Genomic DNA, 14,230 nt, shown 5'->3' on the forward strand with positions numbered 1-14,230 from the left:
ACAACTGTTTTGATCTTTTCTAATGATTGACTCTCTGTTCATCATCTTAGAAATATTTTATTTGTCCCAGCTGCAGTTTGTTTACTTGAGAAGGCCTGCTTAGAATTACACGCAGTGTTCCAGCCTGGACCACGCTAAGCACCTCGTACACTGGCCTTACAACCTGGCGACTGGGGGGGAAAAACACAGTTGCAGAGGGATCACGTTTTCAGCCAATGCAATAAATGTCAGTGATCCCATGCAAAAAATAGCATATGATTAAGCCAGGAAAGATGTGAAATCCTTTTGCAAAAAAGAGCAGCATTAAGATTTTATGACCATTTTAATGCTAGTATTTCCTAGCTTATGCCAGCTACTAATTACTACTGGTATGGGCAGCTGATCTAGTGAGTACCCTCAATAGTTAGAAATAACAAGCAAGATATAGATTAAAGATAAAGATAAATTTGTTTTAAGTTGTTAGGAAAGATTGAACTGCCACAGCATTCTTTATGTTCCTATAATGTATATTTTGCCTGATGGACACAGAAAGCTAATAATCACAGAGGATGGAGTAGCCAGTTTATTTTTGCTAATGGTTTCTAGAGTCAGGTAGGCAGTCAGCAATGATATACTGGATTATGAATGTCTTATTTTTCAAAGAATATTTGACATATTTCCTACGAATCCTACTGCAATTGTACAAGGGTTAGCAAGAAGATAGTTTGTGTTTTTTGACATTATTAACAAGTATCTTGGTGTAGTGCAGACAAAAAGAGCATTGATAGCAGTCTTTTAAAAGAATGGTGTTGGGGAATGACCAAAAATTAGCTGGTTAATCAAATAAAAAGGAATGCTATCGTTTTTATGGTTTGCATGACAAGCATGTGATCTATTTAAATAGCTATAGACGCATTTGTGTATATAGAAGGAGACAGCTGGCAACATCAATGAAGCATGCAAATAAGATCAAATGAACAGTGCATTTAAAAAAAAAAAAAAAGATTTAACTACCTTTTTAAGGAACATCATTGAAAAATTACAATTAGTATTAAAATTAATTGGATTTTAAAACTTATCTGTAGGTTATAATCCCTTGATGTTTCTTTTTTCTAGTGAAACCCTTTGAATTCCCGAAAGATAAAGATAAAAATGATTATTAGAGGATTTATCTGTATGTGATATAGAAAAATGTAAAAAATCAAAATGGAAAGCAACTGTTGCAAGTACCAGAAAATTATGCTATTAATTTAAGTGTCATCAGAGCACAAAAGATCACATTTCAGGACTGTGTGAAAATTATTAAAATACTGGAAATAATATCTTCATCTTAAGTACTATTATACTCTAAGATGTGGTTAAGTGACTGACACTGTTATATCACTTCAGGTATTATAAAAGTAACAAAATGCTTTTAAAGATAATAAGCGTTACATTTTGAAATTGGCAGTATTCACACTTTTCTGCTTAAGTGCTTTCCTACTTTAATATAATTTAATAACAGCGGGAAAAATGTAACGTTTTATTTCTAAACTACACCACTTCTTTCTAAGATACGTATGTATAAAATATAAAAACATATTAAGTATAAAATCATATTTCTTCACCTGACAATATTTATATAATTTGCTTCTCCTTTTGTCCATGTGAGAAAGGAAAAAAAGAAAAAAAAAGCCTCTTTAAGAAGTGATCATTTAATTTGCTTTTTAGTTTTGACCTGAGAGCTTGTTCCCTGCCCAAAAGGTAAATGAAATGTGGCCCTTGTTATATCCTTTTGTTTTTGTTTTGAAATGCACTTTATGATCTCTTTGTTGGAACTGAAAAAGTCTCAATTGTCCTTTATTCCTCCTGCTTTTTACTCATGCATTTTTAGTTATGTTCTGTGTAAATGATTTCAAAATATCTTTTAGTACTCCCAAATGATTTCTCTTTTTCTGGTTTTGAGACTCCAACCACTTTCTTTTTTCCTATTTAACCTTCCTTCACTGCCTTTCTTTTTATTTTTTCTAATTTTTTGACGCCTTCACTTTTTTCTGTCTTAGCTTCATCTATCCACGTTAAGCCACGTTCTCGCTGCCCCTTATTTTCCTCCTGGTCTGTTCAAGACAGTTCCAAATTCCTCCACTGCTTCCATCTTATATCAGATTCAAGCTTCCTTCAACTCAGAATGTTTATTACTCCAAAGAAAACTCACCTCTTTTCTCCTCTTGCATTCTTCACCTCCTTTCACCTCCTTTGGTTCCCTAAATTCATAGTCATGTATTGCACCCTCTGGGTATCTGCACCTGGAAAGTTGTTAACTTGGCTACTGAGTGTTTTCTCTACTTAAGTCTTTTCCTTTAGAAATGGTTACTTTTTTTTGCTCAGTAATGATGTTTAAAGCATCTCTTTTAAATTGCTGTTCTGTATATTGTCCTGTTAATCGTAGATTCTCTGATTCCATCCAGTCCAGTCTCAAATATTGAAATCCCTTGAGTGTAATCCTCTGATTATTGCATGATTTCTTCTTCTATCTCTTGCCATATTTAGATGGTTTCAAGTTCAGTGCTAAGTACTTGTTTTTATAATGCTTAATTTTGAGACGATGACACTCTGAGGTTATATTTCTTAGCTTATGTATTTTTTTTAAAAAAATTACTTTAATTATGTGGGCATTTCTGGGTATTTCTTGTTTGGTACCACTGCATTGTTGCTCAGCTGAAGCAGAAGGAAAATGTTATAAGCTGTGAGAGTTAGGAAGTACTTTTCTCCGCATTGTATTATTAAAATGGTCAGTGCACAAAGACATTTATTTCCATATACACATATACATATATTTATTTCCATATACACAGTTTCTTTGTGTTCTATTGCCTTGGATCAAAGCTATCAGACAGTATTGTTTCAAATTGAAAATGTAATAAGTGCTTTATATAAGTTTAAGCTAGAAGTACTTGGAATATAGCAACTTACTATTTTAATGACAGTAGGGCGAGTTAAGGGAATTTATTTTTCTGTAATACCACTAAGGCATTACTGGAATAGCAATGTTATTTGTAAATGTATTTGCATTTACAGGAATGAAGTCCAGATTGTCCTCTGTGTTAAACAGTGCAAAATTAACTTCTCGTCTGGAAGAAGTCATGTCAGCTGCATGCTTTTTAACCTTTCCTCCTCATTCCGGATATATTTTATCCCAGGATTTCTGGTTTTGCTGCCCTAGGGTCAGGCATGAGGGAAAACATGGTCCTGAAAGTATAGTTTTTATATATATAAAATATCTTTAAAGTAAAATACTTGTGATAGAATCCGTTCAGTGATTGGAACAATCAACTCTTACTTGTACTGTTAGTTTTTGCCAAGGTGATGAACAAAAGGGTGCTTTTTCTGTCAAGCCTGTCTTGTAGCAAGCCCATCTTGAAGCAGGAATCACTCATCAAGAGGACAAACTCAGAAGTTTAAGAGCAGATAGTGGTTATTTTTGCTTACATTTTACAGTAGTTTATTTTACAAGTTAAAATGAATAGTTTTTATCAGTTTTCAAAATAGTTTTCTGAAGAAGAATATAAAATCAAATCCAGGTTTGGTGTACTTATGTATGTTAGAAATTCGATTAGAGTATTTATTTGTACTCAGAAATCAGCTATGCTTCATTTCTGTTGTTTGAATTGATAATGCTGTATTATTATGTAAAGATCAACGTTTTTCGCTCTGATTATGTATATATTACAGTTGTGTATGTACTAGGTTGTAATGCTTCTAAAATTACCTACATTTTGTTTTTTGATTATTCTGTATTGCTGTAGGTAGAAATCTATGTAAAATTTGTTTAAATTTCTTCTTTTCTTAGAACTCCTTAGTAGACATTCATAATCAGTTCTCGGCAGCATTAGAATCACTGAAAGAGTTCTGGGATGCTATGGATGAAATAGATGGGAATACATGGGTACTTGAGCCAGAAAATCCCACACGGAGTGCCACAGTAAGAAGAATTGCAATAGGTATGAAAAGTTTTGAAGGAATGCAAGGGATTTTAGAAGTAAAAGTCACAGTGCTGCTTTGCTTTGCTTTCCTTTCCTTTCCTTTGCTTATTTAAGAAGATTGTCCCTGTTTGAATTACAAAAACTAAAGATTGCACTTAAAAACAATAAAACGCAGAAGTCGTTACTGTATATAAAAAATTAACCTTCCACAGAATACTGAAGTTGTTTAGGAAATTAAGTATAACTTTACAGTGTTAAATATAAAATGAAAGTTCCTGTAGAAAAATCTTGTGCATTTGTAAATTATGAACGCCTAAGTGTCAAAGTTGAGGACTCCTATAATTCTAGAAAATCAGGATCTATAAAAATATAGTTCTAAACAATCCCCGTCTCATTCTCTCACCAGTTACAGATTTTTCAAGAGACTATCACCTCAAATTAATCTGTCCTGAAAGAGCAAAGCAAGAATTAGAGTACAGTCAAGAGAGGAAAAAACGGGTTAAAGGAGGCATGTGGAAAGGACAAAGAAATGAGAGAAGGAAAGGAAATCAGAGGCATACAGTGTTAACCATCTGAAAAAGTACCTTGATTTGTATGGTGATGCGTGGCATTTTAAGGTATTAATATAGAGAGAATAAGGGGTCTTGTACTTGCAAAGGAGAAACTTGCCACTGTCAGAGGTCAAAAATACAGGGGGAAATGTCATATTTGAAAGAAGATTTCTGATTTTCAGCTTAAGCCCACAATGTCAAAAGTTTATTGTAAAAATCTGAGAACATACAGTGGACAAAAGTAGACCTCAGTTGTCCCTGAAACCTGCAGAAAGACTGATTGCCTGCAGAATGAAGAAGGAAAGGAGCTAATGTCGTTCTGGGGCTGCTCCTTCATTGGCGGTGGTGGGAGTGACGAGAAGAGCAGGGAAGGAGAGACATTCAGCAGGCAGCTAGAATGTCATGGGTCCAACAAAACTCTTTTTGCGCAGTTAGTGCAGCTTTGTCTTGGTTCTGCTGTACTTCGAAAAAAGACCAAAGAAAAGGAAAGAGAAGCCTCAAAAGCTTCCTCGCATCACAGGAGGATGATGGAAAGCTCTGAGGCCTTTGTTGTGGGTCGCAGATGATCTTCAGCTATGAATAAGCTTTCAGATTTCATTCATTCTCATTGCGTTAGTCAAAATACTGGCAGGATTCACTTCCAGGCCAATTGGTCTTTCCACTCTAAGCACTAGGATGTGGATTCTTCTGGCTGGGAGAGAGATTGCCCAAGAAGTAGGTCCTAAGAAACAGGCAATCCAAAAAGTACTTCCCATCCTCGAACCAGGTCATCTTTTGTGGGGAAAAAAAAAAAAAAATAGGCACAGGTGAGAGGGGTGTGCCCTTGAAAGACCCTTTGAACACTAAAGGATATTACTTTTCCTTCAAAGAGAGCAGACTTTACAAACTTGTTAATTTCACAAACTGATGGGTTTTACATCTTTTCATTTAGAAGAGTATTTGCTGTGAGTTTTTAAACCACCTAGAACACTTTGAGCTGTTTACCCCTTTTGAATGGCAAATCCTATGAAGATTTTTTGATGATGTGCTATCTTTTAAAATAAAAATATTTGCATGTAGCTTGCTGCTTCAAAAATAGGCCATTGCTTGCTCAGTCCAGGAGTATGTTGTAGAGGAGACTTATTTAGTTGATTTTACTGCTTAATATTGTCTTTATCCTGTTTTTGACCATAAAAGATGCAGCATTAACATCATCTGTACTACTTTTAAAATTTCACTAAGATTTCAGATTGATTGTGTCATGTAGCTTGAGTTTGATTATTCATAAATGGAAGTCTTAAGGTTAAAACTAGTTTCTTAGGAATGTAAGACTGGCAAATATTTTAATCACTCGCTATTTTTCATGGCAGTCCATTGAAATTGAAATAGAAGTACTTAGTGTATACTGATATTTTGTTCAGTTAATTCAGATACCTGTTGACTTTTCCATTATTTGTAGTAATGAAACACAGCCTGCATTAAGTATTTTAAAACTGTTAATCTTGAGATGTGACTCTCAAGAAACTGTTAATGAAACTGTAAACTGTTAATGTTTCAATTTTCAAACAGATCTTGAACATCTCTCTGTGACTGCAAATCATTTATTTGCTTTCTTATTGTAGGGAACAATGTTTCAGTAAACATAGAGGTAGATCCTAGGCATCCAAACATGCTTCCTGAGTGTTACTTTCTTGGAGCAGATCACGGTAAGGCAACAGACATATACCAGTTGTTGCACTTTTCATAATATGATCTCTGGTAAGCAGATACAGTCTAAGCTGTATCAGTCTCCTGGGATAAGCTTTACTTGAAGAGCCAGGAGTTATTAAACTGAATCTGTGTGTAAGGGAGTTTTGCAGAATGGCCATTGGTGTTTGTTTGTTTGTTTGTTTTACAAGGTAAATTCAAGGCATGCTCTTTTGCTGTGTTAATTTGAGAGTCACATACATTTTTTTTTTTTTTTCCCAGTGCTTTCCTAGAACAATTTAGGCGGAACCCTGTGTCCTACAGATGTTCACACAGATGATTACCCAGTCATGTTTATTTTTTAATATAATTTTGTTTTAAAAAAACTACCTCGCATGCCCTAATAATGTTTGGAAGTATATGTGAACTATTTCACTTTGTTTCCCACAGCTTTTTACCAACTCCTTAAGGGAAGTGAGATCGATCATATCTTCAATAGTATGATGTTTTAAATGTTAGAGTAATGAATTTTTAAAACTAATCACTAAGCACAGTCCTTGACTTAGGTGCCTTAAATAGTTGCAAAAAACCCTTCCTGTAAGAGGTGGATCTGGGGGAAGGGCTGGAGAAGGGGGATCCTAAAGATACTGTAACTATTTATGTATGTATGTTGTTTGCAGTGGTTAATCCTTTAAGAACTAAGCTGAACAACAACATGCACTTGTGGTAAGCATCTTTAATAATAGATATTTGAAATTAAAACTGTATTTGCTGTTCCTAGTGTTGACTTCTTCCCTTCATCATTTGCAGGGATCCAGAAATCAGCCTATTACAAAACTTGAAAGACATCTTAGAAATTGATTTTCCATCTCGTGCTGTGTTAGAAAAAAATGTAAGTTGCTTTTTGTTAATGATCAGTTGTTATTTCTGAATAAGTAAAACTTAAATGGTCATTTTATAACTGCCAGCAAAAATAAGAGACTTAGAAGAGAAGTAATTGGATTAATATATTGTCATAGGGACTTTTGAACTTCAAGCAACAATTGTCAGAGCTTGTTAACCTTTGATTAGAGGTGCACACTTTCCTGTGGCCTTCATAGTGAAGCCTGTTATTAATCGCCTTACTGCTATTAAAAAGGAAAGAGGAAGTTCCAGAGTAGCTAATGAGATGTGGAAAATCCAAACATTCTGCTATGGATGTTGATGACTTCAAGTTCTAATTAGGTAGAGCTGCTTAGGGGGGGACAAGAGGCCATCCAAATACGGGTGCATTTCAAACAAACTTGGAATTAATTTTTGACAATGCTGTAACATTGGATTACTAACTTGGTTTTCACTGGTGAAATTCTTAAATTAGTATCTGACCTGTGAGGTCTTGTGTCTGATGTCCAAATATAATGACAAAACATTGCGTTTAATAAGGAAAAAGAAACTGAGGCCCAGGAGCATTAAAACGTTTGTCAGACTGGACGTAATTCAGTGAGAGGATAAAATAAAACCTAGCAAAGGCTTGTATATCTTACAACTAATCTTACTCTTCATGATGATGTAAACATATACTTAGTATAAGGCAAAAATATTTAGTAATTCTAAGTCATAAAAATTGCAAACCCAAAGGCAAAGAGCCAAACGCATTTCTGTTACCAGCCCTCTTTTCTCCTTTCAGTCCTACTGTACGCTAAAACATGTTGTGTTTTAAGGATTTTACTAAGGACTGTGGAATCTGCTATGCCTATCGACTTGATGGCACTATTCCAGATCAAGTGTGCGATGATCCCCGATGTGGACAGCCTTTTCATCAGGCTTGCCTGTATGAGGTAAAAGTGTTATTAATGGACAAACTTACTTATTTTCTGGGATCTGTAAGTAACAGCAAAGTGTTGCACAGTTAAAATTTCAGTTGAGGCAAAATCCTTTGAGGAAGCACAGTAATTTTTCTAGCAACCCGTTTATCTTCTAACCCACAATTCATCAGTAAGCTCACTGGAGAGGAACCTGCCTCAGTTTGTGGTTATACAGAATCTAACTCAACAGGCATCATGTCAGATGTTTATCAGATGAACGCTGTTTGCAAAAACCTCTGGTGCACAGACCATTTGTAAGTTTGATATAAAACAAATGTGAGTTTTAATTCACTGATTTGTGTTGCAGTGGCTGCAAGGTCTTCCTTCTAGCAGACAGAGTTTTAACGTCATCTTTGGTGAATGTCCATATTGTAATAAGGTAAGGAAATATAATGTAAATGTGCAACTGAACTACATAGTGGGTAGTAGCTGAGATAAAGGCAAAAATCATAACAAAATCGTTCCTGAAATAAAATTTGTGGCTTTTATCTTTTTTTTTATCTTGTAAAATAAAGAAAGGAAGAGTTTTGAGGTAGACTCCCATACAGTCAATACAACGTTTAACTAAAGAGATGTTGAAATTGAGAGCCTGAAAAAGGCTAGAAATGAATTATTAAGATACCACAATGTTAGAATAATTAAATATTATGCCATGATATTTCATGATATTTTTTAATGTTGCTACAGCAAAGGACTAGTTTCAAAAAAAAAAAAAATCCCAACACTTACGGTACAAAACAGTCTAATAAAAATAGTTTAGTGCCTATGTAACTTGCTTTTAAAAGATATGTATTTACAGTAATATTTTACAAAAATCTTTTCCAAGCCCCTGACATTGAAGTATTCCATGAAGAAACTTTGAAAGAAAAACATCTTGATATGAACACCACCACACTTAAACTGAAGACATTTGAAGCAGTCACATCAAAGAAAATACAAAGAAAGTAATATTAGTAACAGAAGTACAAGTATAGTTATACTGTAACAGTATATTTCTCCAGTAAATGCAACCCTAAATCTAGTGGATATACAAGAACTAGTAATGTCAAAACCGGTTTCTTGCAAAGATACCAGATCATCTGTCGTTAAGCGTTGATCTTGTTTCTTTTTGGCTTCCCAGAATACTACTTGAGGGTGGAAGTGGGGTAATTCTCTTCCAGTGTCTTTCTGCAGGGGTGAAAAACAAACAACAACAACAAAAAACCCCAAATCTTAGTATTTAAATGAGTGAGAGCTGAATCAGAAAAACAAAGATACCAAAGATGGTACTAAAGTTACCCCTGAGAAGGCAATGCAGTTTTGACAAAGTCTTAACTCTGGAATTTGCATGAATTTAGTCATGCATTATGATTCAGCCTTTGAAACAGCTATACTCCATATTTATTACTGAAGTCAACAGCTGATGTTCCTCTGTACCTTTAATTTTTGTTCCCAACAGTGTTAATAAATAAAGTGTTTACAGTAGTCCTGCTAATAAAGTTTTAGCCTGGAAACTTGGACAATACTCAGAAGTTTGATTTGCTGTTTCAATTTATGTAAGGTTTTTATAAAGTTCTTGCCTTTCATAGTGAAGCTGAACTGCTGATTCATCACAGGTTGCATAAATATGCTACTACTGTGTTTTTTGTTGTCCTTGGCTGGGGAGGGAGATGCTTGCGGGGGGGGGGTGGGGGGGTGTTTTAAGTCTTCAGGAGCAATGGCATCCTTAGCTTACCTTTTGATTTTCATTCTCTAAAAATGAATCCCCAAACACCTACAATTTTGTTTTGTAGATATCCAAGACTTCAAAAATCCCCTTTTTACCATTCTACTTACCCGTAGACAAATTTCTAACTTTAGCTTTCATTTCCATGATTTCATTTACACTATGTATCTCATGTATTTTCAACTCTGGCAATATAGCTTTTTGGTGAAAATTCATGATCTAAATTGTTTTTATCTAATAGGAATTTTGTGTCTTTTGAAGTGCTTTATTCCTTTCAGGTTAGTGACATACAGGTTTGTCAGTTTATTTTCCTCTAATGGAAAATGGGCACTGCCTTATAGAGAGGGTACTATGATGTCCAGCATAGAGGCAGCTTGTACGTTTTTTTTTCCTTTTCTGTTTTGTTTGTTTCTCCATTCTTTTCTACATGTTACTGTGTCTTTCTTATTCTCTCTTGTATTTTGCCAACTGTCAGGTCTTTCACAATTGTACTACTCTTCTTGTCTTACTCTTCTCATTCAGATATTTCCTTTTCAGCATAGAAATGCTTATTTTCTTTTATACCTAGACTGTAATGCTTTCCTGCTGCCTTGAAGGAGACCCACTCATAATTCTTTCTTCTCATCTTGTCCTTGTCCCAGCTGGGTGATGTTTTTCTGGATGTGCTTCCTTTAAGAGATAGGGTGGGAAGAGCACAACTTTCTCTCTGTATTCTGTGTTCAGTCCTTCCGCTGCATTATCTATTATTGGCAACAAAAGTGGTCATCCCCTCTAATTGTCTAAGCTGCAGTGAGGCAGCTGCTGTGAACTTCTTTGGGCAACTGCCTAACCCGAAGCGTTTGCAATCGCTCTCTGGGGCACACGTGACACGCACAGTGTCTAGTCACTGGGGCAGGTACAGCTGACTCCTTCTCTCAGGCTGGCATTATCCAGTCCCCAACCACTCCAGAGCTCTTGTGCTAACGCTTACCCTGCCTTCAGTGAGGTCACAGGCGCACTCTAGCAGTTCCTCTTTTGTTCTTTCAAAACGCTACCAAAAAGACTTCCATCTCTTCCACATCATACATTCACTAGAGTTTGGAGGAAATGTTCCTTGGTTGTCATGGCTGTACTCAAAGTACATCTGTGAAACTTTGTTTTCTGTTTTCCCTTTGTTTATGCAATATGGTACTTTAATGTTGCTACATTTAACGTTGTTTCTTTTTCCCCTTTGTGCATGAAATACCCTTGTTAATGTACATACCCTCAGTACTCCAAAATTTGCTTTGTATCTTTCTTGTACTGATCCCCTAAATTATGGGAAAGGGACAAACAGGAAGTCTGCAATACGAAATGAACACCATCTTGGCCTTTTTTCCTTCTCCAGTTTCTGATTTGAATATCTTTTTAATTTTAATCTGACATCCATTTTAATTCTCCCCTATTATGCACAATATTGGATGAGTGCTACAGAACTATTCTACATCGTCATTGTATTTATTTATTAATTATATCAAACAGTGGCTTTTTTTTTTAGAAAGATAAAATCAAAACACAAATATGAGCTAAACACTAGACCAGTGATTGGTCCCATTTCTGCAAAATGTACTTTTTTTTTTCCCCTCCCCCAAGGACAGAAGCACAAATCCCCAAAGTAATTCTCCACTGTCAAGATCTGCAAGCCATGCTGCGTGCTTGCTGTTCAAGCGGAACAGAGGACAGTACCATATCAGTTCTTTTTCCTACCTGGCTGTAGAAAACCCAAATATGGCTCTCTTTCTATACCCACCTCTCTCTTAACACTAAAGTAGCTTTTGTAGAAAGTATATAGGAGGAAGGAGATTAGAAGCTGAGAGAAGTGTTTTATTTTTTTTTTAATTTCAATTTTTTAATTTGCCAGCTGAGGACTATCAAGTAGCACTGGAATATCTTCATGCAAAAACAAAGTCTTAATTGCTACCTTCAGTTCCTACTGTGTGTCAGGAGTCCAGAGACTTTTCATAGTTTGTCTACCTATCAGTCAAAACATCTCCAAAAACTGTTCTGCTCACCACTTTACTGCCTGATGCTCTCAGGTACAGCTGTGTTTTTCCTGCTTCACTCTCCTACCTTGTACTGGAGTCTCCAGGCAGTGATCAGCAGACTGCCTGAAGCAAAGAATTTTGGATTAATAATAAAGCTATCTTTTAAAGTTTCTTTTTTTTGCAATTAATAAATGATTTGCTATATGAAGATTATTTCCTTCTATTCTATACTAAGGAAGAAAACAGGGCAGAGTTTCCATGTTAAAATATATTTAAACCCCACAGAAAGAAATGGAAGGAACACACTCTGTTTACTAAGATGTACTTTATTCTGCGTTATTTTTACTAAAATCTTGATGGTTTTTCATTCCCTAGAAAAGTACAGTTACACAGTTAAGACTGAATATACCAATTCAACCGTTTTATGCAGTAATTACCAAAACTAGTTGAGCTGAGTGAGTTAGTTAACTTCTAAAACCCTCAAGTTAAGAAGTCAAAATTTAAGATTCCTGTTTAAGAATTCAATTACTCAGGTTTTTCACTACTTGGAAAAGGAAGCTACTAAAGTAAGTTTCTACCAGAAAAACCAACAGTGACCATAAAAGGAGACTATTGTTTGTTTCCACTATTATTCCAATGCTTCTATCTTTTGGACAGATAGATACACCATTACAATATTGAAAGTGCAGTGCCTTTACTACCGAACTATAGAAAAAACTGCAGTTAATTTTAGTTTGGAAATAGTATGACCAAGCAAACATATACCAACTTGTACTGTTTATGGCAAACATCTAGTTTGCGTACATTTATTTTAGCCTTTTTAAAAATAAATATATTTTATTTTTAGGACCGCTAATCTTTCTTTCACAACGCGTAACACCAGAAGCCTCACCTTCTGTAGTTCAGTCTGCTGAATCATGTCATTCAATTTAATTGGCTTCTCTTCAGCCTGGAGTTGTCGGCGTGTCACCCGAGCACAGGGCCTGCTTAGACAGTTAGTGTCGTCATCTTTAATCTTGTTTAGCTTCTGTTGTAGTGGTTTCGGTGAAGGCTTTGGTACGTGAACCTGTTGATATACAGATAGTAATTCTGTATAGTGAGAAAAAAAAAATGCAATAGTGTTCACAATTGTCACAGGTACCATTCCAGTCCTTGAACCTGTCAGGTTTGAGATAGATGAGGATAATACCCTGATTGCACTTATTACCTAGGCTTTCCTAAAGAAACTGAGTTTTGAGTTTGGAATAGTACAGTCTAGCAAGCATATGACAACTTCTGTTGTTTATGACTTAGGGTTTGGCTTAAAAAACAACCAAACAAAAAAAAAAACCCAACCAAACAAAAAGCACTCTTCCTCCCTTCCCCACCCCAAAAGGCAGGCCGCGAGCTATCACAGCAGATAGATAGCCTCTCTGGGGATTCCATGCATTACTGTAGTGCCAAAATCCTCACCTGCTGAGGCTCTGTTTGGTGAAGTGTTGTGTTTAATTTAGTTGGCTTTTCTTCATCTTGGACTTGTCTGCGTGTTACCCCAGTACAGGTTTTGTTTTGACAGATATATTCTTCACCGTCCATCCTTTTTTGCTTCTGTTGAACTGGTTTTGGCTTAGGCTTTGGTAAGCGAACCTGTTGACGTACAGTTAACAATTCTGTATAGGACAACACTCCCAGTGTTTCACAAAGCGAAACCAGTACCAGTAGTTCAGTAGAAGTTCAATACCACAAATAAATATAAAATGAGAGTAAGATTATACAATCATCTCTCTCAAAATAATTGTTTTTAGCATTTTAATTAAGTATTTTCTTCACACAATACAAAGAGCTATGCTAGCTGTGCTGTATTTGGGAAGAATGCTTCAAAATAAACTCAGGTTTATAAATCTGAAAACCTTCGTTAATAACCTTTAGTGGGAACAATGCCAATGAGTCACTGTATCATTATTAAGGAGAGCTGAAAACATTCCTTATCACTGGAATGAATCAAATGCAAACTGTCTAAAATAAGATAATCACTAAGTCCTCTGATTCAGGTAATCTAATTAAGGGTCAAGTCTTCTTATATTCTTTTACAGTCTTCTAAAATGTAAAGGGGAACATGCTCTGAATAGTTGCATGAGTTAATACAAGTTTTTTTCCAGTGCTGCTCCAAGCACCAAGTATCAAATGAAGTCTGTTTTTGGCTTTTGTAACTTGGAAGACAAATGTAGCCAAAACACAGGCTGTATGCCACATGCCTTTGGTACTTCTGGCACACTAATACTCTGTAACTGTAATGTTTGCATATGGGCCTCTATGCAGCAGCTGTATCTGAATGCAGCAGCTAAAAATGAAGTAATACGCTTCCTTTTTATACTGCAAATTAAATGCATACAGGAGATGATAGACATTGCACAAACTAAATACTGTTGAAAACACTAGTGGGCACTCACTTATGTCTACTGTCTAATCCAAAAGACCTTTTAAGAATATAACCCATAGTTCTACTCTGTCAAAATTACTAATGTTGAGAAACATAAAGGTA

At 35.5% G+C, this 14,230-nt stretch overlaps 2 protein-coding genes across 3 annotated transcripts in view; one reads left to right on the forward strand and one right to left on the reverse strand.

Moving 5' to 3' along the window:
• FANCL (FA complementation group L) overlaps positions 1-9,494 on the forward strand; it is a 39,973-nt gene extending 30,479 nt beyond the window's left edge. Inside the window, exons 8-14 of the mRNA XM_068940392.1 lie at positions 3,809-3,959; positions 6,094-6,177; positions 6,838-6,883; positions 6,968-7,049; positions 7,858-7,974; positions 8,309-8,380; positions 8,828-9,494. Of these exons, the coding sequence (XP_068796493.1) occupies positions 3,809-3,959; positions 6,094-6,177; positions 6,838-6,883; positions 6,968-7,049; positions 7,858-7,974; positions 8,309-8,380; positions 8,828-8,863 (588 nt within the window). The 3' untranslated portion in view covers positions 8,864-9,494. The remainder of the gene's footprint in view (positions 1-3,808; positions 3,960-6,093; positions 6,178-6,837; positions 6,884-6,967; positions 7,050-7,857; positions 7,975-8,308; positions 8,381-8,827) is intronic.
• Positions 8,658-14,230, reverse strand: part of VRK2 (VRK serine/threonine kinase 2) — a 51,122-nt gene continuing 45,549 nt past the window's right edge. For both annotated transcript variants that reach the window (XM_068940391.1, XM_068940389.1), the window contains exons 12-14: positions 13,162-13,335; positions 12,602-12,775; positions 8,658-9,168 (exon numbers count right to left, since the gene is read on the reverse strand). In XM_068940391.1, the coding sequence (XP_068796492.1) occupies positions 8,926-9,168; positions 12,602-12,775; positions 13,162-13,335 (591 nt within the window). In that variant the 3' untranslated portion in view covers positions 8,658-8,925. The remainder of the gene's footprint in view (positions 9,169-12,601; positions 12,776-13,161; positions 13,336-14,230) is intronic.

The sequence above is a fragment of the Struthio camelus genome, chromosome 3, assembly GCF_040807025.1.
Source record: "Struthio camelus isolate bStrCam1 chromosome 3, bStrCam1.hap1, whole genome shotgun sequence".
In the NCBI taxonomy this organism is placed as follows: Eukaryota; Metazoa; Chordata; class Aves; order Struthioniformes; family Struthionidae; genus Struthio; species Struthio camelus.